We start from the raw sequence: 27,708 nt of genomic DNA on the forward strand, positions 1-27,708 counted from the left end.
CGTTTGTACATGCAAGTGATGTTTTCGACATTTTTCTTAAGTTTATTACATGATTTCTAAAAATCTATTCATTATATCATTACGAAATTTCAATATGTTTTTTTGCTATATATTGGTGAGCTTAGGAACCAAAATCTAATGAAGGTCTATATCACATATATTTTTTGAATTACAGTGTTTTATAGATGAAATGTAGGATAACATTTCAAAAAAATTCACACGTACACTAACGTATTTGGCTGTAACTTATGAGCATATCATGCGCTCCTTTAAATTTTAGTTCATAACACCACTAGCTAAGTGCATTGTAAAAGTCACAAAACATTTCATTAACAAAATTTTTTGCAATCGTGTTCCGAATATTACGTGAACTTTGCCTAAAATTTGACATAAAAATGACTTTTTCATAGAAAATGACATAAGTAGACCAAAATTTGTTACTGTTTTCACCATTTCGAGACAATTTCTACCAAAAAATGCTATTAAAGTTCATTCCAGTACCATTTCATAAAAAAGTGCTCTCAAACGTAGTCGAATACCTTAAGTACGTTCTTACCGACATAGTGTAAAGGGTTTTTCCGAAACGGTTGAACATATTATTTTTAAACTTTCGAATTTGTAGATGGTAGCAGAGTGTGAAAAATAATAAATATACATTTCTCTAATAAGAACAAATCACAATAATTGAGCATAAAACTCTCAAAATGTTATTCAAGTAGAATGACGTTCCACGCGTGTTTGATGAATTAAAGGAAAAGTGCTGGCTAGACGAAACAATTGATGTTCTGGATTTATAGCAGTGTTTGTGTCACTTTCTATACGATGAGAGATGTTTGTTGTCATCCGTAAAACGTTGCATCACTTCCGTAGAATAGGGCTAGCTTGTCGTTTTTACTTTTCGTAACGTTTGTGACTCTTGTGTCCGTTAATTAATCACGTTGCCTACTCTTACCATGATTTCAGCATCGTTACATTTAATATTTTCCTGAGGATTCTCTCAACGGTATGCACGTTAGAAACCTGAAAACTGACTGAATCATTTATCACCTGTGAAGACGAGCGCATTGCTGACTGATTAAGTTCCGGTGGATGCGACATCGCTATAAAGGTGCATCTGATACATAGAATACAAATTTTTGTGTACGGTCGTCTTAACGAATTTCGAAACTCAAATATTCTTCACTTTTGTAAAGAAAAAATAATTAGAGCGATAAAACTCAACACTTGACCGAATAGCCAATAATACAGTATAAGAAAGGAATACATGTATGGTGATTATAATAAAAACTTTAGCTTATGTTTGAAAATCTTCAATGATCTGGAGACCTCTGATAGTGGAACGGAGCAGTTTTCAAGAGGTCCTATGTTCATGACATCACGGGCCAATTGTCTCATTATTTGATCATATTTTTATAAACATAATCATTTCACATGAGATATTTACGCCGGGACCAACAGTTTAGAGCCGAATTCGAAAGGCTCTTATAACGGTCTGGCATTCAAACTCGAGCTTGTCCTGCTCTGCGATTGAGCAAAAATGACCTCCCAGGCATGAGTCAGAAACATGTTCCATGCCCGATATTGTATAGAGGAGAGAGGGAGTTAGTTATCTGTGTCACATACAGTATATGAATTGGAAAGGTGACACACATTTAACTAAATCTATTTTTAATTTAACTAAATCTATCTAATTTTTTCCTCAAATTGCTGTTCTTTCCTTTTTCATAAGTTGGAATAAAAGTTTTGAAAACAGACTCCAAAAATTCCTTTCTTGGTGATTTTCTAACAGACGAGCTGAAACTCATTCGGTCAAAACAGCAAAAACGTACTCAGCTTTACGTTTAAAGAGTCAACATTTTCATGCAACATCGGTCACACTGTAGCCTTTTTTTCATCTAACGATAATTTTAAACAATTCCGAAGTACTTACCTTCCAGCTGCCCTCTGAAAACCTTCGTAACATCATAGAAAAACCGACCACGACTAGATGATTCAAAAATCACATCCGATGCAAACAACGCTGTTTCAGAGCGCATCCTCAACTTAAACAATCTAAAAAGAAAAATTATATTCAGTCAGAGAAAAACATCGTATTTCAAGCAATTTTCTTCTCACACTGAATTTCATTTAGATTGAATCAGTTTTTTTCATCAGTTACACGTGTTATTTCTTAAAAAAGTAGCCTACGTGGTGAAGTAAATTGTTTTTTTTTTGGCCTAAAATGTTACACATACACGAATATTTGTCCTTTTATCTAAAAAATTTTAAAAGCTTCTGAAGTTACAATGAGAGTTTGTTTTTCTCTCTTTACTGAGAACGCCAAATTACTCAAACTTTTCAATTTAGACTTGCATAAGTTGCGTTTTTGTTAACATATTTAATGTCATTATCTATTATGCATTTCCTTGCAATGTCTGAATCTTGACTTCGCTTCTCATTGAGTTATTTTTATTTTTAAATGTAATCAACAATAGACTTTTGGTAATCCGGCACGTATCAGACCAGGGGTACGCCGGATAACCGAAAACGCTGTATTACTGGAAGGTTTTCAAAAGAAAACAATGCATTAAAATTATTTAAACTACTGTATGACAGATTTTTATTAAAAGCCTTATAAAACCACATTATGGGGAAAAAATAGTTTATATCAGCTGTCTAGTTTTCAAAACCAGATAGAGATCACTTTTGTGACAACTTTTTCAAGATTAAATACGAATTAATACCGATTAAAATACTAATTAAAAATATTATTTATGGAAGAATTTTACCTTCTTTTTTTAAAAGATTGGTAATAGGTAGACACAGGTCTTAACCAAATTATAGCTCTGTAGAAATATGACTTTGAGAGAAGAAAAAAAACTTCTTTTGGATTTTTGGATCTATCTGGTTGTGCGACCAAGTTATGGGATCTAGAGTGTCCCACAATCGACTGACGGTTTTCAAAATGGGATAGCAAGAAAATGGTGACAGATATGAAAAAGTCATTCTTGCGGTTGTGTGTGGCCTTGTATTTGTATTTGGAGTACGCAATGGGGGACCCCCCAAGCTAAGATTATAGTGTTATTTTGCAGGAAAAAACGTAACCCCCCCCCCCTTTGAGAAGAAAAAAAATTGAAATTGAAACTCCCACCTTTAAGAAAATTTTGCGTACGCCTATGTATATTTGTATTTACACAGTAAAATTTGTGTGCATTAGCGGAAGCCCGAGATAAATGCAGTCTGGGCTCCGCTAGAATTCTGCGAATTGTGTCTCGTGTCCTTGATTGGGGGCCCTGGAATTTATTTGTTGGTAAAATGAATACAAGTGAAAATTTTTCGTGGTTCAACAGGACTCCAGTCTGGGGACCCCCCATGGACGGACATACGTTTTCTGGGGGTACTTGAATCACATTTGCTTTTTTTCCCCCTTAATGTTGTAAAATTCGTCAGTAAGTTGTGCTGCGCCCGAGTGGCGTGGTGGTAAGATGTTCGTCTACCATCGTGAAGGTTGCTGTCAGGGTCCCGGGTTCGAACCCAAGGGAGAATATACACTGGTATAAGAAATTAAGAGAATTTTCAGACTTGGTCGATTATCTCTAGAACTACTGTACCGATTTTAATGAAATTTGATATGTACATACATTGATACAATGCAAAACAAATAACCATTCAATAATTGTAATACACACGAATGATCGTGCGTAACACTCTTTGGAGTCGGAAGGTAGGAAACAGCGGTTGCAGAATAAACAAAAAAATGGGTTAATAGGGGGTATGGTCCCCTCTTACAGATATACAGGTCTCGCAGCGTGATTTCATACTTGAAATAAGGCAGTTTATCCTTTCCTGTGGCAATTGGTCCCACTCGTTCAGCAACGCTGTTTTCATTCCCTGGATGGTTCCCGGAGGGGAGTTGCAATTGTCCTCCCCAGAGCGTCCCAAACATGCTCTATAGGGTTAAGGTCTGGAGATCTGGCTGGCCAATCCATCCGGCGAATATCCTCACTCTCTAGAAAATCGTCGAGCAGAAAAGCTCTATGTGGCCTCGCGTTATCGTCCATTAAAATGAACTCAGGGCCAACTTCACCCCTGAAAAGGTGAACATAGGGCTCCAAGACATTCCTATACCTCACACCAGTCACAGTGCCTCTTTCAAAGACATGGAGAGGTGTGCGGCCATCCAACATGATGCCTGCCCAGACCATTGAACCTCCTCCGCCATAATGGTCGATTTCGCGGACATTGGAGAGTAGGTAGCGGGTCCCTGGTTCTCTCCATATGAACGTACGGCGAGAATCGGTGCTTAGGCTGAACCGCGACTCATCAGTGAAGAGAACGGTCGCCCATTGATCCATACTCCAATCTCTGCACCATGATAAACGGATTCTCCTGTCCGTAGAAGTGAGCGGGACGTAAACAGCAGGTCTTGCAAACAACCCTCTCTCATGAAGTCTTTTGGAAACAGTCACCCTTGATACACGGGTTCCTGTGGCTGCATACAAGTCACGAGAGAGCTGAGAAGCTGTAGCACTCCTGTTACGCCTCGCTATAATCGACAAATGGCGATCTTCACTGGCCGTTGTGGATCTTGGACGACCTTGCCCAGGCTTTCTCTCGATGAATCCGGTATCCTGGAACTGTTTCCATAAGTTACACACGACGCTGGGCGTTAAATTGAACTCTCTACAAATCTGGACTTGAGATTGGCCTGCGTCTAGCCTCCCCACAATTCGCCACCTCATTCAATCATCTAAACGTTGGTGGTTACTCATTTTTACTGTTACAATTTGAAATTAACCGATTGCTGCAAAATAACACCAAGAAATTCGCCGAGGTGTGCTAGCGAACGAAATGCGTCTTAACTTACGCGCGCTTATAAAGCCTGTTTCTCTACTGGCTCCGCCTACACACACGTGTACGCTTACGTATTTGACGTACAAGATTTGCATTTTTGTCTAGAAGCAGTGGTTTTACATTCAGTTCAGTTCTTTTCATGAAATTCGATAAACTATGCAAATTCTCTTAATTTATTTCACCATTTTCCCTAACCAACTCGAGGTGCCACCGATAGACAGCGCCTTCACTTCCAACCTGCCTCACTAATGGCAGCAAATTGCAATATAGCGATATTGCCAGGTTTGGTGAACGCAGTAAGCTGTGCTTTCACATGTCACTTTTCATAGCACTCTGTTGAAGTGCGGCGAAATAAGCAAGATATGTTGTGAAGAGAAAAGGGAGGGGGTTGGTCGCCAAAAGGAGGCGGGGGGAAGAGCCCCCCCCCCCCCCCAGTTCAAGAATAAAAATACAGTAGGTATGCTAGCACTGCTTATCGTTGTGTTTAAGTAAACCAAAGTTTTAAGATTTTTTTTTTCCGGATAATTCGAGGGGGCCTCGGTCCCATTCACTTCAGATTATCGAGACTCTACTGTATCAGGATTTGAAACTAGACGGCTCATATACGCTTACCGGATAGTAAAAAATATCGTAAAAATGTTAAACAGAAATTTATTCTTAATTATACAGTGGGACCTCCCACATCCAGACACCCATAATCCGGAAAACCCAACCAATTTTTTTTTCCAACCGAGAACTTTTGATGTCTTTTGTTTGCCCAAATTCTCTGTATGTGTGTTTCGGCCTTTTCTAATGCACCCGCCATTTTATTTCGTTTCTGTACCACTTATTGTCAGGTCCAACTAATTTTGAGCTCCTGGAAAACGATGATTGCAACTGTATCTCTCAATGAATGTGATTAGTCACATTTTTTTCTGATTATCTAAGTGAATTTCTCAATATGCAGAAAACGGATAATAATAAAACGGTCAAGTGATGTGGCAGGTGCAAGATGCAAATAGATCGTAGTGCTTCAAGTTTACACGGTGATTCTAAATTCATGGGATAAACTTTAAGAGGTGATATAAGACTCCTAAACAAGCATTTTTGGTCATAGAATGTGTGGTCGAATCGCAATGGCAAAATGCAGTAAAGGGTGTATTTAGAGAGTGCACAATAGCGCTCCACCAAAAACAAACATTCTATTTATTTTTCTGATGCATTTGCTGCAATAAGTGTAATCACCCCTTCGAGGGGGGTGCAGAATATTGTAATATGGTAGCGGTTCTCATGGGTACAACATGGGTAACGCAAATTCTACAAGTCATTATACCGCTTGATCATTGTTTGGCGCAGCATAACCTTGATGGTTTTTGCACCAATAAAAAGCAAACTCCAATCCAATCGAATGGTTGATAGCACATATCGCAGCAAATCTGTCGGAAAAATATGATATTTCTTTTTGGGAAAGTGCATTCCGAAATACCCTCTACCGCCTTTGCTATTGTGATTCGACAGCACATTCTATGACCAAAAATGCTTGTTTAGGAGCCTTCTTAAAGTTTGTCCCATGAATTTAAAATCACCCTGTATATGAGTAAGTTGAATGCGGAAACCAGTACGAATATTGTGCGAAAAACATTTTGGAATCGGAAAATCTAACGTTTACGATCTTCAGGAAAAAGAAATGTTTTTCAGTTTTTTTGTCGGATCCGAACAATGACTAAAAAAGAGTTTAAAGAATAAGGATTTTTTTGCATGGATAGCTCTATTAGCGTTATGTAATTTAGATATTATGATTTAAAACTAAATTATCTATTATTATATGCATATACTGTATATTGCTGAAGTGCTCAAAAATGTATATTAGTTTTGAATATGAAAACTTGGGAAATAAACAAAGCTGGATCCATAACCCAGAATTACCTTGGTCCCGAAGAATCCAGATTTGAGAGATCCTACTGTATGTGTTTATAATCCTTTCATTTTTTTCAATTATTTTTATTCATTGCAACGTCTTACAAAACATAAAACGATCTATTCGGAAGCTTATTTTGTAGCTCATCAGAAAGTAAATAAATACACGAGACGTGCCTCTTTTCCAACTGAGATATCATCGTATAATCGGTATAACGCAACCGTATATAGGAAACCTCGCTTTATTTCTGAATGCGTTTGACACTTGGGATATCGACGGATCTGAACCTATACCATCTCGTGCAAACCAATCCCCTCTACACCCACCAGACTCTCCAGTATCAACGCCTGCATGTGTGTCAGCATATGCAGATTTCTAACGGTATTCTGAGAATTTATAAATTTAAATTTTATGCAGATTTCGCGAGTCCTGTTTGAATTTCAAAATTAGAGGAGCATATCGCGTTGAGGGGTAGTGGGCTGTTGTTTTCCATAGCTTGAATTTCTTTCGGATTTTGCATATGGCTGTGGATTTTGAAAAGTTTTAAAAAATCATTTCGCTGTTTTGACCGGAACTTATACATTCCAGAAAATGACTTTGAAAATTCGAAAACAAACAGCAAGAGAGATAAGTACTGGGTTACATCCAGGTGCATATGTGTGTTTTTCACCAGTTTTCTCCTTTGGATGGTTTTTTTTTTTTACTTTTTGGTTTCTTTCGTCCAAGGCATTAAAGGAAGTTCTGAAAAGAATATTTAAATGCTACAGAAGTTTTACTATTAATGGTATCAAGCATATTATTTCTCAGCTAAAAGCATAGAATTTTGTCCTATTGATCATTCATGGCCAAGTCTTGCTCTCGGCAGAATTTACATACTTTTTAACATACTAAAAGAAAGTGCTCCGGGAAGAAAAATGGCTCAATAAACTTGTGTACAGAGTTACTACATCCGTAAGTGCTTTTTAAGTGCTCCAACTCATATTATGATGTTGGCAGATGCGTTTTTGCCTACAAATATCGGAAGTCAAATTTTATCCCGATCCAAATAGTAGTCCAGTTTTCACGGAACTCAAAGACTGAATTTTCTTCGAGTGCAACGCGTTGGAAAAGATCTAAAAAGTATCACAGTGCCGTGCTTAGTACGTTTGCACTGTTTGATATTATTCTGCACATAAAAAAATACCCAAGGACGATCTTCTACCATTTATTCTTAACAAGTATCTCATGATTAAAAGAATTCACGACAATTCAGCGTGGAATACAGTTACACTACAACCCTTGACGGTCTATCATTTCTTTTTCATGATAGTAGAAATTCAGAAAGTTTGTTAGATAGAGAGTACTACAGAGACAATGAAGAAGATTTACACCCCCCCCCCCGGAATTAGCAGGTCAACATGAAGAAATCGTAAAAGAGATCAAAAATTTTCTATATAGTCGAATCTTGTTATAACGAACTCCAGGAGACCGTTCAAATCACTTCGTAATAACAAAATTTCGTTATAAAGGAGTTCCAGATTTTCACATTGTTCCTATGCAAACTTATCTGAGGGATTAGAAAAGTTTTCGTTAAAAAGAGATTTTCGCTATAACGGTATTCGTTGGAACGGGAATCGACTGTAGTACTATGGAATCAGTTCGACGCCACTATTGATGGCTTAGAAAAAAAAAGCAATAATAATACTGTGAGGGCTGGCATAATTCGTTCAGTAGCACTATTCCATCATCCCAATGTTTGGAAACTCATAATGGCTCTAGAAAGAGGAGAAGCTAACAGAGAGAAATTAAATTAGAACAGAGTGTATCTTCGGTAAAGAAAATTCTTAGCGTCGTAAAAGAGTTGTGCACACTGAAAAAAGAATTTTTGAAACAGTTCAAAATGATACGACAATCGAACATCAGATGAATTTCTACGAGAAATAGCACATAATTTTCAGCTGCAAGCGTAACTACTTTCGATGGCATGATGATACATTTTTTATGACTTAGACGTATTTGTGTCAAAGAAAAAAAATCAATTCTAACCACATCTTATTTTCAAATTCAATTCCTTCGTGTTTTTTATTGAAAGTATAAAAACAGTTTGTATCATGGAGCAGGATGATGGAAGTCATTTTTACACAGCATATTGCAGCATTAACTTTCTTTTTAAATAGCGTCTAAGAGGAGTAATGTACGTAAACTTTGCTATCAAAAAAGATAATCGTTTGAGAGGGGCCGATAAACTTCCAGAATAGCATTAGTTCCATCTTTATAAGATCGTTTTTGAAACTACGCAAGCGAAAGCCTCTCGCGCATTGAGTTATCTATCATACGCCATCGATGGAAATCCTAAGGGAACATTAACCTGTATGTATGTATGTTGCCGTACAATATCTATGAGGTGGGAAAAAGAATTCTAAGCCAGTTGGATCGATGCCCAACTGCCCGTTTAAGTCAGAGGATTAGGCAGAATAGCCAGAGAAACCCATCGAATTAAATCCAAGTTCTTTCGCAAGGTTTATAAAGATTGTTTTGTCTTTAAAGAAGATTTTGTGCACGAAATAAATTTCTGAGTTTTCACCTTTTTGATTCATTTTTTTTTCGTTTCTCATTGTATAGTGACTACGAAAGTGTCTTCTTTTTCCGTCGAGTATTTTAAATGAACAGAATTTAATATTAGATGGCTTTTTCTCAGCCCAATATATCAAGGAAACAGATATTTCCTGGATTTTATGCCAAGAGGAACTCGAAAAGAAATCTAGTTTCCACTGGGACTCGAACCCAGGCTCTCTTTCATATCGGACAAGCATGCTACACCACTGGAGACACGACCTGCCTTTCTTATTTCACGCGTGAGGCGCTGAAGTAGAGGCATTAGTAGCCTCCCTTAACTTCAGCAAATAGCCCCCAGATGGGACAGTAGAGATAGAGACAGACGGCTTTTTCTTCCCAGCCCAGTATATCAAGAAAACAGATATTTTTTTATATATGAATGACATAATATATTCACATTTTCTATATGACAGACATACAAGTATAATGAAAATATCTGTTTGGATTATAATTTTCACAAGGATTCAAACATGAACAGAAAATATCACTCACACACACACTGACTTTGTGTATATCAACCTCTAAAAATAACAGATGAATAGATTTTGACAGGGTTGTGAATAAATGGAAAAGCTTACCCCCTATATTGTCGTGAATTCTACCACAATTCACACATTCAAAAAGAACTACGATGTTTATAATGGGATGAATCTAGAAGCTATCCAAACTTAGATAAGACAACGATAATTTTTTTATGGGCAGTACATTTTATTTTCCCATAACCATTAGTTTTTATTAGTTTTATTTTATTGTGCATTTGTTTTCCCACGATAATTGCTCTTATAATTGTTATATTTATGTTATATCGGACATCCATATTTTTTATGGGCATCTTTTTTCAGCCACCTCGTTGGGCATTTTCCTGTTGTGGCCTTTGTATTTGTGTTTATATGCATTTAACAAAAGCATCCCTTTGTCATATCTGACGTAAAATAATGTTTATTTGATGTTGAAAAAAATTATTTTATTTTAACGATAACAAAAGCTGTGAAGAAAAATAATAATACATTGTTGAAACATTCATATGAATTTTTTCTTTTTGAGATAGCAGCGAGTATTTTCGAGTATAAAACTCAACAAACTCACCCTCGATATAATACACAAAAGTCGATTGTGCGTTATATTCACTGTTTAGCTTTTCAGTAAAATACATAAAGGAAATTCCTAGAAAACTCTTTCCTATTATTACATTAAAGTATATATATATATGTGTGTGTGCGCGTATTTTTTTGAAAGAAAAAGGAAAGTGGAGCTGTCGGCAACAGCTATTGTGAGTAAAATTTATATTGCCTTCGAGGTGAGTGTACAAAAGTTAAAAAAAATAGTAAGAATAAAAAAACCTAACATTGCTAATACTTTGCTCCTGGACTCCGTCCTCCAAATTCAATATGTATTTTAATACAAGTTTTGGGAAAAGACTTCGTTGAATGATGTTAAGGGAACAAAACGGGATTAAGATACACACGATGACAGAGAAAATTACTTGTTTGCTTTGTCGCTTGAGTTTCGCCCTAGAATTTCTTTTTATTTTACCCTTTGCTCATGAATAAGGCAATATACCTATCGTCAAGTCAAACAACGTGAATCGCTTAAAATCCATTGAGAAAAGGTGTGAAAGTTTAGCTCGTGTTCTCTAATTTTGCGTTTCTTTTTATTTATGTATATATAAATGGGAAATTGAATAATTTATTCTGGGTAAAAGGAAAACAGCTATATTTTATGGTAAATATATGGAATGAAACTTACCTTCTTTCTCGTATGATGGTGTCTCGGAAAATATAGTTATATTACAATATATAGTTGTTACATATTGCTATACTATATTATAATGTATATATACCCAGCGGTCAAAAAATTAGAAACACCCTGTTAATTATCACTAATATCGTGTGGGACCTCCTCCGGCTTTGATGACAGTAGATATTCTTCTAGTTGTTGAAACCGTTGAGGAGGAATTTTAGCCCATGCTAATGAAATGATAGCTCTTAATTCCCTCAGATTAGAAGTTGGTGTTTCGGAGCTTTTAACAGACCTTTCAACCTCGTCCCACAAATGCTCAATTGAGTTGAGCAGCTTCGGAGATACTGGAACATATACTGTATATATTGTTACGCAGGGTGGTTACAAATAAACTGATAATATTCAGACATGTAGCGCTCATTCTGATGGAGGTATTTTGATGAAACTTGGTGTATAGAATATATGGACCCATGGGGAGAAGAAAGATTCAATTAAAAAACTAGTTGAATTTTTGACCACCATGGAAAAACTGGCGCTTTTTTATCGCTTTTTTAACGTATACAGTGTGTCTCACCACTAGGTTTACAAACTTCTTAGGTGGCGTTATACGGAAACGGTGGTTGAAATTTAATGCGCTTGAGATGTGAGACCTGCACTACAGCTCGGAGTTCACATTTTGGTCACTTTTGACCTCTGTTACTTTTTGACGCACATTTATTGAAACGCGTGTTCACTTACATGGTGTACTTTCACATCTGGTGTTTTCTGTGTATCCTACCGCATCAGGGAAGCATTTCAGACTATGCATTGCTATGTGATTCCAAGTCGTCTAGGCATTCCATACCCCTTCTAGAAGTTTGTAAACCTGGTGCTGAGACACCCTGTATAGCAAATTTCAATGGAATATGTCCATCACAATGGGCACTGTCTGAGGAACATATGAGCTATATTATGAGTTTCATCAGGGACATTCAGTGACCCGTAGTAGAACAAAGAACTATTGTCATAATGATCATGAGACCGTTCATGTCCGCATATGTCGAACATAGTTCACAGATTTCCGGTCTAAAAACACTAGCCTCACTATCATGCCACGACAAGGGTAGCCTATCAAATTAACAAATAATTCGCTCTAAGAGCAACTTTTAGGGATAATCCACGACAGGGACTATTAAAGAAAAGAATTCACCACAATAATAATTTTGACTCGTTTAACCTTTCACCTGGCACTTCCAGGATAGTGGGTGCGTGTCCAAACTGAAAATTAAGAAAGATGAGTAACCAATAATTTTAGAAGTTGCTGATTCCGCTGTGTTGTTAGCATTTACAGTTTCGACCATTTTGAAAGGTAAAATTTACCTAACCATCTTATTTACCAGATCTTGCTTCTACAGATTTCAATCTGTTTTCAGCTTGCTTAACCAGCATTTTTCATCTTATGGTCTGTACGACAGACTTTTAAATTTAATTCTAATTAAAATTAAAATTATTCAGTTGTATGAAAAAAAAATTAATTCAAGACATAGGTTCGAATAATATATTTGACCCAAATATTGTAGGTTTATGGTCTGTCGAACTTTGCCAGACATTTCACTGGTCTTGGGGTTCAGAAAGGTTCCGAAACGCTGTCTTATACCATCTTGACAAGAAAAAAACTGGGAAACATGGAGAGGATATACGGCAATAAGTGGACAAGTACTTTATCCAAACCACAGTTTTATTCGCACGTGATATTCAAAAACTTGTCGACAGGCTGCAGAGAGTTGTAAAATAAGGAAACAATCGTTGTGTGTTGTTCTAGGCAGGCTGAAGATTAAACTGGACATGGCTTCATCCTTCTTGAGGAAAAAAAAAGCTACTTTATTTATGGTAAAAATGACTTGACAGCTTTTAAGCTATCCATTTTCCAAATATATCTTGTACTTTTACATACCTTTAGATCTATGTTGAATAAAATAGCAAAACTGTAGAGCTGTCACACATGATATCGATTTGGAAGAGCGCCGTTAAATGAAATTCTAATATCTAACTATTTTTGAAGAAAATCGGATGCTTACCTGTTGTGTGCCGTAAACTGTAATCGAATATCTGTTTTTGGTGAACGCTTAGAACGGTGACTTTTTTCTTGTAATGTTTTCTGGCAGTAAAATAACGGTTCAAAATGAAAGATGAACGGATTAAGCCGAAGACCTGGAAGATATAAAATATGATATTCATAGAGTATTTTTAAATTTAATTCTTGAAAAAAATATGAGAGTAAAAAATTCTGAAAGTGAAAATGAAGTGGTTGTTTTTTTCAGACACACAAACGGCAGTTTTTACCAGAAATCTTCAAAAGTTTTAATTAATTTAAATTTTTGTAGTTATGTACGGTGAAATGAAATTGAAGTACACATTACACTTCGTTCATTTATTACAAATAAAGTAATTTATTACAATTTTTACGAATTAGTAAGTAAGTGACGCTTCGGATTTTAGTGTTAATGCAATACTTCACTTAATCTAAGCGTAAATTAACTAAAAATGAGACATTTATGGTAATTAGATGAACGTTCCATCCAGTTAAGACAGAAAAAGAAATCTATACCATCATTTATTCTTTGAAAATAAAAATAATCTCTTATTGTACGACGCAACGTCAATCGACCAAAAGAGGTGCAAACGTTTTAAAAATTCTCTATCCTTATGTGTTGAGGGAATCAGCAGTTTGCAATCATCTTTGTTCAGTAACAGCAGATCATAATCCTGAGAACTAAGCCAAATCCTTTTGGGAAATTCTTTTATTCAGTTTTCCCGGAGCATCAACTCCGATACATTCTTCCGCTTAATTATCTGTTGCCATAGGATATTTCCACTGACTCCGTGGTCAAGGACTGATTTTGCGGAAATAATTCTTTTGTGGTTGGCTCTTTGGTGAAGAGTGTAGATATTTATTCTGGGTTCCTGTACCTTAGCCTTTTGTGCGACGACTTTGATGTAACCATCTGCTGACTATTACTTTTACAAGAACTCTTATTTATTCATTTTTATTTTTTTTTGTTCGTTTACCAAGAACGTGGCATACTTTCATGTTTATTTTCGAGAAAAAGAGCAAACGAGATTCTTTTTTCCTTACGCATCACTTGTGTCAATCTACGATTGAAACGTAAGCACCAAAGTAATAAACTAAGTCATTAATGAAGAAACTCCATGCCTGCTCTGTGAGAATAATGTTTCGCTTTGTTTTCTCTTTGAGCTAACATCTCTATTGCTGGTAATGACGCAAAATGTCATAAAGATTCAAATGGGTCTTCTCTTTATACTATCCATTGGACAAATTCTTCCGTCACACAAAAACGCAATGATTTAATTACCACTTTCATTTACAAAAGTGAGACGTTCATCAGCAAAGCATTCAACACCAAAATGAACAAAACTATTTTCGCACATTATTGCTAATGGGTATAACTTCCAGGCGTTTTATTTATTATTTATATTATGTCTCTGAAAATCAGTTAATGACTTTAGACGTCTTCTATATGAAGAAGAAAATATATGAACATTTTTCCTGCTATATTTTTGTTACAGTGTCAAAAATTAGAATTGATTTCGGTATTTCAGTAAACGCCAAATATGCTGTGAATAGATAATTACTCGTAATTATGCACTTTCATATAATGCTCGCTTTTTTTCATCTGAGTAAATAATGCTAGTAATTTAAAGAAACTCTCTCTCCATTAGACTTACAGACGTAACTCTAAACTTTCTTTTCACACTTAAGTTAAATTTGAGTGCTTGAAAAATTCTATCCATTCAAATAAATTGTTTTCTATTATTTTTTGTTAATCATTAGAGTTACTCATCATAGTCCATATTACATTCGTAAATGTAATATATATTTAGAGTTATACAACTAAGGAATGTCTAAAACTATTTTTGAATCACTTTTCATCATCATCTTCATCGCATCCAAAAAAAAAAATGATATCTAAAGATCAATCGTGGGATATTTCATCATATGCAGCAGCTTAACATGAAAGCTCACTTTATTAAAATATATATTTTTTTCACTTTCTCTCTAACTGAATCAAATTTTCCCGCAAGCACATACATAGATATATCTTTAGAGAGCAAAATAAAGGAAGCTGCGATAGGAAGCGGCATGAAGAGAAGAATGGAAGCCCAAATTCTAAACGGATTCAAATCTCATCTAGAGCAGAGTTTCATTTTCCTCTTATCTCATGCACGTGATCATTCGCTCCTAAAACAAAGTGTTGAAACAAATTGCTTCCAGTCTGCTACCTGAAGTGAAGCGGATAAATTCAATAACAATATTGACTAAACGCAATGGCATTAGATGGGGAGAAAGGATGTTCTGAAGCAGACGTAAAATATAAAAAAATAAATAAATAAATAAAATAACGCCAGAAGGGTATGGGGATCAATAGCGGGGCTCTTGACGATAATCACCGAGTGCATAGCTCAAAAAGTTTTGCATAATTGAATGCTGGAAGTTCGAGATAATTGGCTACCATATATTGGTAGCCTCGAGGCCGACGCCCACGCTTAAACTCTTACGGTTGGTACCATGGCGACAGAGCGATCCCCCTAAACGAGCCTAGATCGAGAAGTATCTTCCTCATTTAACCTCGATCAGCAGGAAAAACAGCCTGCAATCGATTTCTGTAGACTAAGGCTTCCTCAGGTAAAGAGGCTTTAAGTGCTAGTGTTTTTATTGTTCCCATTCTTTTCACCCTTTAGGCGAGTATCGTGTTTAGAGAGTGGCTGCGATCGGAGTGTTTGAGACTCCATCTGCGGAAGCAACTGTTTTAAACTTAAAATTTGATTCGTAACCTGTTTCAACTCGAAATATTCGAACACGCGTCATTTGTTTTGATTAAACTAAAAGTTTCTGAAGAATTTTTTTTTAAATTTGAGATGCGCAGGACTTCCTCCCTTGAATAATTGCAGGAAGATCTGCTCATTTGAAATAGTATGTCTCTCGTTACAATTGAAATAGTATCTCTTCCAATCTGTCCGATTAAACTAGTGCCCGAGTTGAAAGCCTCTATAACAGTGGACGTATATATATATATATTTTGATTGAATCTTGCAGCTTTCAAAATACACCTACACATCATTTTTTGTATTGAATGTTCACAAGGTATTGCCGTAATCCCCACTAGAAAATAAATGTTTTATGCTATAATCAATTGGTGGATATTTCAACGATGTTATATGGCTTTTACGTGAAGAACAAAGGCCAGCGGGAACAACTACTGATGGACAAAGAGAGGCAAAAATTTTTCTTCATAACTGCGGTGGTTTTTTGTGATGTACTGAAGCGTGAAGTATGGGAATGTATGTAAAACACGATAGTGTGCATAAATTCGAAGATTCTGGCGAATTACGTAATAATTCATTTCGCCTTGTGTGTCCGGAAAATTATGACGCAGATGGGGACAGCGCAGATGTATGACGTCCATAATGACGCTGTACCTTTCAGTGAGAGCTTAAAAAAAAAATAGAAGACATACCACGCCGTCGCATTGTTGACGTCATAACACACATAAAAAACGAATGTTTTCGTATCGACCGTGGACTTGCTAGAATTCTATTACATCTGTTGGCTACTAGGGTTACGTACAGATAAAAAAAAATAAATAAAAGACGCGAATATCAAAAATTACGAAAGATCAAAACATATTCCTAAGGTCAACAACCAACAAGTCCGCTAGCGTTAGCCTGGAATGTGATGAAATAATTTTCAAGTTCAGACCATAAAGTTTTATGCGAATCGTTCAGACAAACTTTTTTGTGGACGAAAAAAAAAAACATTATTTTTTGAGAAAACTTCCCAAGAGAGAATTTTCGAAAGCTTTCTATTAGATTCATTTAATCGGAAAAAATGATAAAGCGAACATTTATTGGCAATGGCGCAGTCAGAAAATATTTTCCAACATACCTCATGTTTTAAAACTTCCGAGATTTTCAAACGATATAATAAATCGTTGTCAACTGCCTATCGTTGATAACTGTCTGGAAGTTATTTTTAAAACCAACATAAAATGGCGATTTGTATATTCATAAAGCATGAACATATTTTTAAAGTACTATTTGCTTATCGGTTACTACTGTCGTGACCGGTTGAAGGTGGTTTTCCGTGGTTCCCAACTTCGAGGCACGAATGCGAGTCGATCTCCCCGTTAAAAAGTCTCGCCACAGAGAGCAACAGGCCTACAACGCTACAAATGTTCAATCATCACACTTTAGTTATAAGTTTTACTGTTAGAAAAATTGATGACAGTCGGCGGTGATATATCAAGCATTACAGGAAAAACAAACAACGCGTTAGGTTCACAACACATACATGCACATTTTCCATCATGGTCCTGGTGTTCTTCGATCACCTACCTCCTTGTATCTCTTCATTGAGACTGAGTGGCTTCCATGACCTGGTTAGGAGGTTACTGATGTTCGCATAACGTGAGATATAAAACTATGTATACATTATGATATTCAGTATGAAAAAAATTTCCAGCTGAAAAACAAAATCGATTGAGTTGAAAAAATGTGTAAAGAGTTTTCTTTTGTGTGTGTATCCTATATTTCTTGTTTCTCTGTTATTTTAAAAATCACAAATTTATCCAGACTTAATATTTTAAGTCGGAATTACATTCTCATATTCTAATTTTTTTTCAATGATTTTCCCGCTTCTATGTTTGTGAGAGTATTTTACCCTGAAACTTTATCTACCTTCTTCGCCGTTTGTGGTAGAAAAATATAACTTTTCAGAATGAAAAATCATTAAAAAAGAAAAACTAAATTTGAAAATTTTCTGATTTCAACTGCACGCTAAAGCGGTGCCAAAGACTTTTTCCCCCCCCGTAGGTTGATGAGAAATTTGTGCATGGAAGCGACATCTGGTGCATAAAAATAACTTCTCAAAAACATAAGTTATGTATTAATTTAGACATTTATGAAGTAATTAGATAATAAAATGTTTTATACTACAGAAACATATTCTAAAACTAAATACATTTTTTGCCTTGGACTGAAAAATGTATAAACTATTTTATAAAGTTAGCTTTATAAAGTTATATATTCATGAATAAGTATAATGATTTCATATTCTTTACATTTCGAGATCCACATTCGGAAAAAAAAAATTTGACTCCGTAATTATTCTCAGCACTTTCCGAAGTTTAGAACAAACAGAATAATTTTTTTGACATAAATTAATTGGCAAACTATGGTGTTTGGTTTGTTTTTCGGAGACTGGAAGGTTCGAGCGGATCAAATCCTATTAAAGTAGAGCAAACTTCGCACACAGCCTACGTATATTTCTCCCGCTCTATATGTCTCGCCGAAATTTTTCAAATACAAAATGAGCTTCCGTGAAAAGTTGTAATTATCGTTTAAATTTTCCATTTGTCTAAAAGATGTTTCTGTTAATCGTCAGTTTATTGTTATTTTAATTAACATTTCGCGTTCCATATTTGTTTTTGAAAGCGTTTGGAAATAATTGAAATTGCTTGTTTTTTAAATAGTTTTATTTAATTTTTTTTCAGCGTACACGTAACATGCAAGATGTTTTAATGGGTTGAAAGAAACGAAAATTTCATTTGAAAACTATTGCCAAAATGATGACGGTAGTTGATGTTAGAAAGATAATAAATAAATTGCAATTAAAAATACTTATTTAAAACTTACGATGCATTATAAAGAATCTAGCTTTGTGTGCGAATCTACTATATTTCAATTTTGACACATCATGGTTATTTCATACAAATGAGGTCATCATTTCAACTCGGACTAAAAATCAACAGTAAATATATATAAAAGTATTCATTTATGCGCTGTATTAGATTAAACAACTTTCAATGAGCGATAATGATCACTAAAAGCAGATGTTACGCGTACAACTAATTTCCCTAATTAGAAATATTTGTGAAACAGTTAATTTTAATGAATTAAATTATCCAATGAGACTATGCCCAAGAAGTTTCCATCGCAGTTTATGGTTCATTGGAATATGGTAATTTAATAGGTGTTTCATGAATATTGATAAATTATCGTATGCTTTATATCATGCGATAATTTATCAATACGTTATGTAAATTACGGAAGTATTCAGACAGACATATGCGACAAGTCTCTTCCTTGTCATGAGAAATCCTTTAAATTCAATCATTCGATAAGCGAGAATAATTTGTTCGTCAAATCTTTAATTAAGTTGCTTGTGGTGCAAGTACACAAATTTAACTAATACAGTACTAAGATCATTTGGAATATTCTATCTTTTGTAATATTTAATTTCATTTGAAATACATCAGTTTTTTTACAATAAAATATTAAAAAAAGAAAGAATGTATATGTTACGGTCAATGTATTGTAAATGTGGTTATTATACATAATTACCAGTAATTACGCATACTTACCAAGCATTTTGGTAAGTTTGATAAATTTCTCTAAATTTACCACTTTTACCGGTGGTTATGCATAGTACCCAAGCGTCGCTGGTAAATTTAACAAGTAAGCGAATAAAAAATCATCACTTTTTCCGGCGATAATGCATAATACTAAACCGTCGCGTCTTTGGTAAACATGATAAATCGTACTATATGATATACTGTGCATGATAATTTGTGTACGTATTGTATCATTATATCGGAGTACGATCGTAAAATTTGTTATCATTGTATCGGGGTTCGACTATATTCATCGTGCAAACTAGAATCATTTGGAATTTTATATATATTCACATTTATCAAATTCACCAATTACACATGAGTATTATGCATAATCATCGATAAAAGTGATAAATTTATCTAACTGACCGAGACGATTGGTAAGTATGCATAATAGCTTTTTTTGTTTTTGTGTAGCTTATAAGTACAATCGATTACAATGGCTTAACAGGCTTAAAACACAAAAGCCAACACCTAGGGTGCCTTCTTCTGGAGGGGGAGGGGGGTGCTAGAAAGTGCGAACTAATAGTACCAATGAAGTTCCAAAAAACCTCTGTAAAACACAAACGGTTAAATAGCTTATCGAAATTCTCTCATCTTGTTATACATAGCGTAACCAAAATGAAAGGTAGGGGGGGAAGAACGGTTTCAGTGCACAAAAAATAAAATTTCAGGAGACTAAACACAAGCTGTGACGTAAGACCACAGTTTCTCCCTTATGCCGTATCTTTCTTCCTTTATTGCAGCTGACAGAAAGCATTATTGCTTTGGTGTGTTACGTGGTTGAAAGAGACGGTACTGAGCTATACAAAAGCTAACAAACATTAATTTCGGTTTTTTGGACTGAAAGCATTCTCCGCCGTAACCCTTCAAATAGTCTTAGCCGTCATCAAAAAGAGAAAGTATACGGCAAATGTCGCATGCCGTTAGTCCCCAAAGTAATCCCTGTCAACACATCAGGCATTTTTTTGCCATTGTGACTCCAATCCCGCAATGTGATGGAGGTAAATATCAGGTATCTTGGACGAAAAGAAGTCCATGGGTGCCCTCCACCGCAAGTTTTACTCCTTTTTGAAAGATTTCCTACGAAGGTGGTTATCCGAGAATGGAAGAGGTTATAATTTGTCGTCTCTTAACGCCCGTGAAGTACGGTGGATGACACTGTGTTTCCCATCTACTTTGCGTCAACAGATTAATCCCTGTTCCATTACCTGGACCAACAAACTTCATGGACAATGTTTCACAAAGTAGGCAGACTTATAACAAACACCCACGGAAAAACGATAAATGGTCTTCTAATCGGAGTGATAATAGATAACGAAAATGATAGGAACAGTGCTTCCAATATTCAAGCAAAAAAAAAAAAAAAATCACGCGCAATTAAAAGCTGCGTTCTTTATAAATAAGTGACTAGGTTAAGAATAAGTAAAGCTTATGGATAAGTAACTACACCTGAACTTTGTCAGCCTCCCACCAGGGTCGTCTTTAAAGGTGGCACACGAGGTTTTTCACCCGGGTGGCAGAAAAGCTTGAGTCGCCCCTACCCATGTTGCACCATGAGAAAGCCTACCACATTACAATACCCCGCACCCTCAAATGGATGATTGCACTTATTGCAGAAAATCCGTCAGAAAAATATGATATTTGCTTTTGGTGAGGTGCTGATGTGCACTCTATAAAAGCACCCTCTATCGCCTTTGCTATTGCGATTCGACCACTCCCTCTACGACCAAAAATGCTTGTTTAAGAGTCTTATATCAGCTCTTAAAGTTTGTCCCATGAATTTAGAATCATCCTGTATATGGCAGTCAGAATCAGCAGTTCCGAATGCTGAGCAGTTGGTTCGTTTGATTTAAATTTTGTATATACATGTATGCATGCATGAGTACTGAGTGATAAGATATCATATGAAATTTTAATTTACATATAAGCATTTGGTAATTTTTGTCCCCTTAACGGGTTATTTTATACACACTAGGGCTAATTATAACGGATCCTACAGTTTAATGTTAAATTTCACTCACAGGGATTGAAAATGATTAGTGCGCTATCCACACTGCTGTCAAGAGGCTACATCTAATGCGTCATCAAGTTTATCGTACATGCAGCGTCGTCTTAACGCAAGGGCTCAACCAAGAACCACCCGGGGGCTCATGAAAATGAAACCTGGTTAAATTTTCGAGAGTGTCAGCATATTAATTGGTGAACACAAATTTATAGTCAGGTAGGGTCCCCATCAGAACTTCTAAGCCCGGAGAACTTCATTATACTCTTAAGACATTATAAAAAATGACTAAAGCATTTATACAGGATGCAAAAGAAGTCCTTATACACTCTTTTAAACCGTTTGATCATAAAAATATACATTCAATTAAAAAACTATTCAAATAACGTGAAAAAATTTCTACGTATGAGTTATAGGCATGGCCCCCACATCCTGGAATAGGGCCCTAGGCTGGGATCTTTTGCGGGCCCCTTTATGGTGGATTTATAGCGTGAAAAACAAAAAAAAATAATGAAAATAATCCCGATCCCCAGGGCTAGAATCGTGTAAAAGAGTAAAATTTGTATTTCAATGCATACTTAGGTATACAGCCCCTTGCAAAATAAATGACATATCTAAAGTCTACAAGTTATTTCGAATGTTTCTTTTAGCTGAAAGTATATTATTATTATCAATGATTTAATAATTAAAAAGAGTATTAAAAGAACCTCCACATCTTTGCTGACCACTGCACCCATTTATGGCCATAATGTTACCTGGTCATGATGGCTATTTCCAGCAAAACAATGCACCCTCCCACGGGGCTGGAATTATCTTAGATTGGTATGAGGAACATGATTCAGAGTTTCAATTGCCTCAATGGTGCCCTCAGTCACCCAATCTCAACCCTATTGAGCATTTGTGGGAAGAGGTTGAAAGGTCTGTTAAAAGCTCCGAAACACCGCCTTCTAATCTGAGGGAATTAAGAGCCATCATTTCGTTAGCATGGGCTAAAATTCCTCCTCAACGGTTTCAGCAACTTGTAGAGTCCATGCTTAGAAGAATATCTGCTGTCATCAAAGCCAAAGGAGGTCCCACACGATACTAGTGGTGAGTTGCAGGGTGTTCCTAAATAAAATAGTTTAAAATAACATGTCCTGACTGATTGACTGAATGGCTGATTTAAAATGCAAAACTCACTAAGAAGGAAATTTTCAAAATTCAAGGAGGTTTGACCCTAAGGGGGGTCATCGGGGGGTTCAAAGGTTACAAGGATAAATTATCAATGAGCCGAAACCACTGAAGCTATAAATATGAAATTTGATCAGAGAGTAGTTTTATTTTACAATGTAAGGACCTTTCTTGTCAATTTTCTTTAAAATGGTATCGGAGTGAGAACCTTAATAATATTTTTTTTGATACACACAAAGTATCTCCCTGAAAACAATAAAATTTTTGGACTACCTATGTCATCTTCTACTAGTCTATTTTGTATCAAATTTTTAGCAAAATTCATGTAATATTCGAAAACCGATTGCGAAAAATTCTATGAATGGAATGTTTTATTATTTTTCCAGTACATTTAGCATGTAATTGTGCAGGTTATGAACAAAAAGTTAAAGGATTGCATGGTATGCTCATAAGTAATACTCCGATCTGTTAATGTACGTGTGATTTTTTTGAAATTTCACTTTACATATCGTCTATAAAACACTTTAATTAGACAAATATATGTAATAGACCAGTGGTTCCCGACCGGGATTGCGTGCCCCTCTAGGGGTTCGGGAGAGCATTTGGGGGGGGGGTGCGAGATGGAAAAAAATTACAACATGCTGACTGATTATTCAAGAAAATTAAAATGATGATAAAAATTGAATTTCTCAATTCCTACAAAGATACTGCTGGCCACCCAAATTGCATCACCAAGAAAGACAAGAGATATCGCAACAATATTTATTTTGTAGAAAACATGTTGACCAAGCATCAAATGATTAAATTTATAGACTTCTGTGAAGTGTGGTTCCTGCCAAAATCAGTAGCCAGAGTAGCCGCCATTGTTGGAGATCACCGCTGCCACACGCCTCGGCATTAATTCAAAGAGACTTTGGATGTGTTCTTGGGGTACAGCAGACCAAGCAGCTTCCACGCGTTGCCAAAGTTGATCTGGTGTGGCAGCTGGGGATGTAATCTGGGTCAATCGTTGAGCAACCATGGACCACATGTTTTCTATCGGCGAAAGATCCGGAGAGCGAGCTGGCCAGGGAAGCAATTCAATCTGGCGATTGACGAAGAACCTTTGGACAATGCGTGCCACGTGTGGTCGCGCATTATCCTGTTGAAATATGGCTGTGGGCAAGCCCTGAAGGTAAGGAAGGACAACTAGCTCCAACACCTCGGAGATGTAGCGCTGGCTTTTTAAAGTACCGGCAATGCGTACTAGAGGAGTGCGAGAGTGATATCCAATACCGCCCCATACCATAATACCCGGTGCAGGACCAGTGTGGCGGTGCATAACGCAGCTGTTCAGCATCCTCTCTCCACGGTGTCTCCAGACTCGAATCCGACCATCGTGGTGTTGCAGACAGAAGCGTGACTCGTCAGTAAAGACAATTTCATTCCATTGTGCCGTCCACATCCTTCTTTCATCCTTCTTTCTTGGCGGCGGAGACGTCTGTGGTTCTGCGTCAAGGGTAGACGAAGCAATGGACGTCTTGCGGACAGACCACTCTGCTGTAAACGGCGTCGAATGGTACGCGCAGACACTGGATGATGCGGCACAGACTGAATGTGCTGTGCTATGGTTTGTGATGTGGCTGAGCGATCCGTCACTGCCATACGCACAATACGCCTGTCATCACGTGAAGTGGTGCACTGAGGTGGATGCGATCGAACACGTCGGTCCGTCGTACCCTCCTGCATCCAACGATCACATATCCGCATTACAGTTGTTTGGTTTCGTCCAACACGACTACCGATTTCCCTGAAAGATAATCCACAATCTCGGTAGGCCACTATCCTTCCTCTGTCGAACTCGGATACTTGATCAAAAGATGATCACTGTTTTCTACGAGGCATAATTGATCGTTTTTTTGAAAAAACCACAAGAAAAACACAATTGCCGTACTTCAAATCGTCGAAATCTCCAAGCCTTAAATAGCGCTTTGAAGTGGCGCCACAGGCGCGCGTGATGTGCGTCTGCGCTGAAATTCTAATCATTTGCATATCTCACCTCCGCTAATGCATGTTGTAAATTTCATATTATTTGCATGCTTCCTTCAGGGTGTTGCATTTACGGTGGCCAGCAGTGTATATGAATCATACCAATATTTTGACGCCTCATCTTCTGACTTCTGCTCACACTAAATGTGCCATACGAATTTTGCGTTGTAAAAGTTTCTTTTTCGATTAACGATAGTACTTGTTTTTCATTACGGTTGAAAAAAATACCATTATTGCCTAAACTGTTTCGTGGTTTGTTTACATTGGTACATCGTGCTATTAGTATATGCTGTACTTAGATTTAATACTGCCATGAACACACGACTCGGGAAAACGTCAAAAAACTCAGTCAAGTGTCAAAAAACATTAATTTATAGTTGTTGTGGCTGTAATCAATAAGTGAAGAACTATTTAATGAATTTTTCTTTTCCAAATCCAAAAAAAAAAGGTTAAAAAATAGTAAGTTTATTTTAGTTTCGTTTTTGATATAATTTTCAAAAAAAAAATCAAGATAAAATTAAATATTAGCCAAGCCAAAAATATATTAAACAATAAGCAAAAAATTCATAGAAATTAATTACTGGATAATTAATCTAATCACAGAAAAAAACTCTGAATTTTTTTTTAAAAGATAGAAACCGTATTATCCAAGGGGGTGCGGGAAGGAAAAAAGCTTGAGAAGCACACACACTCTGATAGACCATAGATTTTGGTTCATTAACATTTGGTTCCTCAACAATTATATATATAACAGAATATCATATTAAAATTTCGTAATGAGACAATGAATAGATTTTGAGAAATCATGTTTTAAACCTCAATTGAAATGTCAAAAATAACATTATTCGTAAAACACGTTTAAAATTTCTATTCACATATTACTTGCATGTAAAAATCCAACACGTAACTTCGTGGACGTATCAAGTGGACGTAACTTCGATTCTAAGCGTCATATAAACAAAACAAGGCCTGTTTTGGAATCACGACAAACAGGGATTCCATAAAAATAAAAAAATGAAAATCGATATTTTCTTCCAAAATGACGTTTTCAACAAAAGGGTAAGGGTCATAAGGGAGTTCAAAGTTTATATGGAGAAATTCTGAAGAAATGAAAATTTGGTCGGTGGTTTTATTTTATAATGTAGAGCAGAATATCATATGAGAGTATGAGTATATCGTATGAGACTCAATAAGAAGGGATTTTTTAAAATTCAACCCTTAAAGGGGTATTGAAGGGGAAATTTTTCAGATTGTACCAAATCCGTGCAAGTGAAGTCGCAGGTAATAGTTATTGTGTCGATTCCATTCAGAATAAATAAATTTAATTTAATTTATTTGCGCTATGATATGCTAACAAGATTTCTTTCGCCCACTGTTACTGAAAGCTTTTTATTTATGAAAATTATGTAATAGTATTCTGTAACGTTAAGTAAGAGTTTTTAGTTTCCAAGTGATCAATATTATAAAGGATTCGTATTGCAGTAATTGATAGAACGTCTCGTTATATTTTGATCTCTGCTCGTAATAGCCGAGTAAAAAAAAAGATATATCAGTCACTTAAAGTCCGTAGAATATTAATTGGTTTCCATCAGTTAATTGATTACTAATGTTAGTTAATAATCATATAAATAACATGTAGTTAATCTAAAAATTAACCTTTTCACTCCCATAGGGGCAAATATTTCTCATATAGGTTCTAAATTGGTAGTGAAAGGACTAATTATTTATATTGAGTATTTATTGTCTAATGAATGAGTAAGCTTTAATGAGGCCATGCCCTCGATTCGTGGAAATTTAATTTACCGGACCGTGGTCTCGAAAATGTGGAGAACCAATGCTATATTCAATGAACGTTAAGAATGGTACTTGGTAGAAAAACGAACTATCCATCGGAATAAATGAATATTTTATTAAATAAGGTAAGTGAGCATGCTGAGCTTCAGTGATTTTTGCTGAGGTCTCTATGATAAATTCTGAATAACGAATAATGTTAAGAAATACTTTGAACAGTTATTAAAAGACAGAAAATGATAATCCACGGTATATCTCAACGGATAATATGAAAAAAAAAAAAATTTCAGAGTCTACCTTTTGGCCATACTCCCAACAGTGAAGGATAATATGGTCAATGAAGTACTCAATGTGCATATCTCAACAAGTTAACGGGCATTTTCGCGAGAACTTTATTGGTTTGAAAAAGTTATTCAACTAAGCAAAGTTATAATTGAAAACTAAATACAAAAATTAATACACTTCAACCTGAATATAAATTCCGTAAACTTTAACCGAATCAAAACAATGAATCAAAAATTGAAAATTTTTTAAGGGAATCAGTGATTCATATCTCGGTTAGATAAATTCTTTTTCTTCCTTCTTATTGAATAGAATTTTTTTTTTGGGGGGGGGGGGGGCTGGAAACCTGGTCACACATTAAATTTTCAACAAAAAATCTGATACTCGTACATACGCAGTGAATATAGCATACCTGGCCACAAAATCAACCTGCCGAATATTTTAAAGAAAACTATATATGAGAGACAGAATTTTATAGTATTTTATTGTAGATTGAAATATTCAATCAACTGCGCCGCTTCCGCATTCCACATGCAGTTGGAAAAGTATTAAAAACTGTACACGGCCATGATTAACGAACTGTTTAATAATGGAACCTGAGAAGAAATACAAATGTATCGTAAGAAAATAACAACGTGATTTTCCGAATGACAATTTCGGCACAATATGGTGAACTGTCATAGAACTACGTATCACCCAAGCAAAAAAAATTAGGTCAAGTGTCCAATTATTTTATTTATCATTGTTATTATTCATAGTTTTTAGTTATTATGATTGCATTTGTAATTGAGTTGCTGTATTTTTGAAACATACGACATCCATATTTGTTATGGGCATCTTTTTCTCATACACCTCGTTGGGCATTTTGCCTGTTTTGGCCTTGTATTTGTATTTATATAAACAAACAGCTACGTAGT

The 27,708-nt window shown here is 35.8% G+C and overlaps 1 protein-coding gene across 1 annotated transcript in view; it reads right to left on the bottom strand.

Annotated features, from left to right (window-relative positions):
• Positions 1–27,708, bottom strand: part of LOC149080055 (disintegrin and metalloproteinase domain-containing protein 10-like) — an 86,675-nt gene that overhangs the window by 43,352 nt on the left and 15,615 nt on the right. Inside the window, exons 2-3 of the mRNA XM_089238999.1 lie at positions 13,123–13,255; positions 1,931–2,052 (exon numbers count right to left, since the gene is read on the bottom strand). Coding sequence (XP_089095125.1) covers positions 1,931–2,052; positions 13,123–13,255 — 255 coding nt within the window. The remainder of the gene's footprint in view (positions 1–1,930; positions 2,053–13,122; positions 13,256–27,708) is intronic.

The sequence above is a fragment of the Pholcus phalangioides genome, unplaced genomic scaffold, assembly GCF_987345545.1.
Source record: "Pholcus phalangioides strain wild (caught in Gottingen) unplaced genomic scaffold, Ppha-v1.0 ptg000011l_1, whole genome shotgun sequence".
Taxonomy (NCBI): domain Eukaryota; kingdom Metazoa; phylum Arthropoda; class Arachnida; order Araneae; family Pholcidae; genus Pholcus; species Pholcus phalangioides.